The sequence below is a fragment of the Gobius niger genome, assembly GCF_951799975.1.
Source record: "Gobius niger genome assembly, chromosome: 6".
In the NCBI taxonomy this organism is placed as follows: Eukaryota; Metazoa; Chordata; class Actinopteri; order Gobiiformes; family Gobiidae; genus Gobius; species Gobius niger.
In genome coordinates, this window is record NC_136857.1 from 28,650,393 (window position 1) to 28,655,111 (window position 4,719).

At 45.9% G+C, this 4,719-nt stretch overlaps 1 protein-coding gene across 1 annotated transcript in view; it reads left to right on the forward strand.

Moving 5' to 3' along the window:
• LOC306964858 (uncharacterized protein) overlaps positions 1-4,717 on the forward strand; it is a gene marked incomplete at both ends in the record, with an annotated part of 40,249 nt that extends 35,532 nt beyond the window's left edge. The window contains 3 exons of the mRNA XM_079559027.1: positions 2,161-2,358; positions 3,553-4,641; positions 4,703-4,717. Of these exons, the coding sequence (XP_079415153.1) occupies positions 2,161-2,358; positions 3,553-4,641; positions 4,703-4,717 (1,302 nt within the window). The remainder of the gene's footprint in view (positions 1-2,160; positions 2,359-3,552; positions 4,642-4,702) is intronic.
• Positions 4,718-4,719: the final 2 nt, after the last annotated feature.

Sequence of the window (4,719 nt, forward strand, 5' to 3'; positions counted from 1 at the left end):
AATTTTGAAAAAATATGGGGGAGGAATGGGAAAAATTGCGAAAAATATGGTGAAAATAAATAGAAATAGGGAAGAGGTTGGGATAATATTGAATGTGGGGGGGGGAGTTGGGAAAAAATAAGGAAGAAATGTGGAAAATGTTGAGAAAAATATGGAAAAAATTTGGGGGGAAAATCGGAAAATCAGGAAGTTTTTTTCCTGTTTGTGTCCCCAAAAATATTGAGACTTTCATTTTTGTCCATATCCATAGCCTTAGTCTGTAGCCTTTTTTCTGAGTTCAAAAGTCAGATAGAACCCACTGGAAGTTTAATCTGTAATGATGACTTTGACTTTGTCCTCTGGATGGTTTCTGTCATCCTCCTGTCAGGGAATGGGGTGGAGGGGGGTTGGGGGGGGGTATAGAGGCGGAGAGAATGGAGTGTCAGGCGCCGAGTCACCATCCCAGGGGGGCTGCAGTTGATGTGAGTGGAAGAGACATGACTGGATTAGCCCCATGAAAAATACATGCGCATATACAGGATGCAATGAAACAGCAAAATGTGGCAGCAACTGTACAAAAATACAATCTGCCGTGAAGTTTGAACCACAAATCCAGACTTTATTCCAGTACGGGTCAAGTGGTGGCGGGGTTGTCGTATCGCTGGGTCCTGGGAGCGATATGACATGTTAATGTTATTTCAAATAACATCAACATTTAGTGTCTAGACTACTGAAATCCCTGTGTATTTGATGCAACTTAAAGTATTTCCTTTTCTGTGGCCTTCTTCGGTCTAAATACAGCAGGGCCTAAAGTCAGAAGCTGAGGTCAAAGGTCAGAGTTCTTGGCGTGTTCCGCAGTTCAACTTAAGGCCAGTCGGTTTCACTGCCACTTGAACTGTCAAATACTACGCATGGGGCAACACCGGGGCAAATGTAACACTTTTTATACAACTAAAGACTTGTATCTATTTTCCCATGTATTACGGTAAAGATATTGTACTTTCTCCTAAAATATATTACGAGAGAGAATCCATAATGGCAGCTCAGTCTCCTTCCACAGAGAGCATGTTCTAGAAAAGGCGGGAAACTCCGTCCCCGTGAGGTGGGCTGAGCAACAACAAGCCTCCACAGAGCTCCAGGGCCTGTCAATCAAAGACTTCAAGAATAAATATAGCAAAAAGCAGCGTGGTTAAAAATATATCACTCTTCTAAGAGTTGCCACAGGAATGAACTGTGTTTCTAGAAACAATAACTGCGTTTCCATCAGTTGATTTTAATGCACATTTTGAAGTTTGTGATGGAGTGATGGAAACACCGGATTTTGTATTTTAGTTTATCCGCTCACTTGAGGTTTTTAGATTATTGCACTATGTTGAGTGTGAGAGCAGAGTAGATGCGACCAATAAAACACATGAGCTCATAGAAATAACACTGAAATAGATTTTTAAACAGAATTAAGCCCGAGCATTGTCCATGACTGCTCTCCTTCTACGAGGGGGCTTGTGCAGGGCGGCCAGGGCTCAAATGTCCATGTGTAGCAGGTTCATCTCACTGTCCTCCTTCACACCATGATAGTGATCCACGCCACAGCGCACCCTCTCCGTTTCCATGGGCCACTCATTTTGCCTGCGCACCTCCTCCTGGACGGTCCCCGACACCTCGTCCTCCTGCACTGCAAACACACACAGCCCTCGGGCCTTAAGCCTCCTCACGAACACCGACTCCTCGTCCTCCCGCTGCTGGTGTTGGACCTCGTAGTGCTCTCCTCTCCTTCCAGGCTGTGCTGTCGGTGCCTCTCCAATGTGCGCTCGGTGTGGGATGGCTCCTTCTCCGTCCACCACGCCATTCATGGGCTGCACCACTGGCCGCCGGTGCTCGCCCTGTGCCTCCTGTGTCAGTTTCCCCCCCATTTCCCCCCACTGTACAGGTGCATTGATTGCACTGTGATCAGGATTGAAAGCGTTAAGACATGTGATCGTGCAGTCATGGCAACAAAAGCGAAAAGGGTGGGACCAAAGTTAATTTACAAAAATCCAAAATGCATGCAAGAGAATGTTTTTACTGGGGTGAACAGAAGTGAAGAAGAAATGTAATCCATCAGTCGCAGGTTGTCTCTAGTTCAAAAACATTTATTTTAGAAGTGCAGTCCTGCTTACCCGCCCTCCTCCTGTTGTCTTTCAGAAGCCGGACTGTGTGGAGGGCTCGATCCAGACTCTCCTCTCGGACCTGTACCCCCCGTTCGAGTCCACCGCTCCCACACTGCTCAGCCAGCTCTTCGCTCTCATCCAGGGCCGTTACCACGGCGACGCCCTCCGCTGTCTCCTCCACTTCCTGGTCCCCGCCAGACACATCCTCGACTCGGTGCAGCAGGCCGCCTGTGTAAGTGCATTCAACTGTGTGTGTGTGACTGACACAGGAGAGATGTGAGCATCATGCGCTGTGCCGAAAACAGATTCCACCAACTCTGTTGTGTGGCCATTAATAAATGATACTGATTCTATGGGGTTTACTCTGTTCTCGCCCACTTCCCACTAAAAACATGCATAAAACTTTTGTATTTTTGGAAATATGCTTGGTGTGTCAAAAAAGAAATACCATGTACAAATTTAACTTTTAACCATGTGATAAATGTTGTCCTTCTTCTGTTGCCACTTTCAGCACATGAAGGGACTCTATCTGCAGTAGCACACCCTCAGCCAAGGTGACAGTCCAACAACAGTAGAAAATAGCCCAATGATCAATTAATGAGTACCATTTAAAACGTAGATAGTAAATGTGCTTTTATGCAGTGTTCAAACTGTTTAGTCAAATATTGCAATAATATCGATGTCGTAAATATTGCAAATATTGTCCTATGTTTGTTGCAACATTTTAATCCACACTAAACCAGGCTCAGTAAATACAGAGCAAATAGTATCCCATATTGAGTCCAAACGGGATGCAGAGTTTTACAGCAAAATACTAAACAGGACAATTATGTATTTTAAGGGACGGGTGGCAGCCATGTCTCTACTCTAGTTACTATTACGTGATTGCACATTTCCTGTCTATTTTGCACAGCCTGAGAGTTTCTTGAGAGGTGATGCAAGAAGTGAATTTCTCCATTGTGAGATCAATAAAGTCCTATCTTAAACTGCCTCACAGCAAGAAGGTCCCAGGTTCGATCCCTGGACGGGGCTTCCTAGGCTTCCTCCCGGTGCTCCGGTTTCTACCTACCACCAAAAACATGCTGGTCAGGTTGGCCCACAGTGGTGTCGCGCAGAGTCGCAGCGGCTCAGGACTAACCCAACATCTGATCTGATCTATGCAATTTTGTTGTACAATTGTATAATGACAATAAAGTGATTTTCTTCTTCTATGTACGTCACAGCGTTGAGATCCATTAAGATACTCTGTGTTTTTAAAGTTCAGACATCTTCCCCAGACTATTTCACAACGAAGCAGCCTTTGTTTTAATGTCTTCTGAACAGCATTGTAGTTTTGTGATTCTGTAAAAAGACTTTGACTGGAGCTGCTTACTATTTTTCATATTAATGCCGCAAGAAACTCTCACTCCTTTCTGTCTTATCACAGTCCCAGTACCCAGAAAAGCTGTTCCTTCACGAGGGCTGGCCACTGTGTTTACGTGACCGGGTCGTCATCCACCTCTCGCCCCCCGACCCCCGGCTCCTGTGTCCAGGAGACTTCTACCTGCAGGTGGCGCCCTTCTGTGACCAATCAGCTCGCATCCTGGTCGGCAGTCTGCTGGAGGAGGCGGGGTTTCGACAGGAAGACGTCCATATCGAGGAAACGCCGGTCCCGGAGACATCCTACCCATGTATTTTCACTGCTGACTGGCTGAAGGAGCTCAACCAGGATCGCAATGGGACGCCTTTAAGTCACTGTTTACTTGCCAATGAGCAGGGAGTTGTCAGGCTACCATGGGAGAGGGTAGCCGTACCTGAATTTGTGGATATTTCTCAAAATCGGAATATTATGGCCTCAGTGCCTTCTTCCTTCCCACCTCTTCCACCTCCGCTACCAAGTTTCCCCGAATCATCTTCCTCATTATCAATTACAAAACCAGTGTCGCAAGCACAAACAAGCGCAAACTTTTCTGTGGAGACGAGGATACGACCGGCAAAACATGGGATTGCCGTTTCTTTGCGTTTGGTAGACACTAGCGTAGCATCTTCATTAGCGAAGCAAGCTAACGTAACTAAAGACAGTGAACAGGAGGCCAAACCAGTCGGCTGGGTGTCTCCAAGTACGTGGGACACCCGCGAGAAAGACGCAAAAACGGAATTCAAAAATTGTGCTAGCAAAGAGTCGGATACTATTGCCGATAATAAAGAAAGTATAGAAAAGCGCAACGTCGCAGAAGGCGAGTACATTGACATAATGCAAGCGACCATGCTGTTTGGTAAAGCTCAACTGGCGAATGAGCAAGAAGAGAAAATACAATACAGCCAAATGCAGAAATTACTGCAAAGTGAAATGCAACATCAACCATCGGATTCTTACACGCAAACGCAAGGACAGCTAACTACATTCATGACAGCCAAGTTACCTCCTCGACCTCATGACCGTAGTCCTCCTTCGCTAAGCTCGACCCTAGCTAGCCCAACAATGCCATCCTTCTCAATGACACAAACTAACTCATCACTAGCTAACTCATCACTAGCTAACTCATCACTAGCTAACTCATCACTAGCTAACTCATCACTAGCTAACTCATCACTAGCTAACTCATCACTAGCT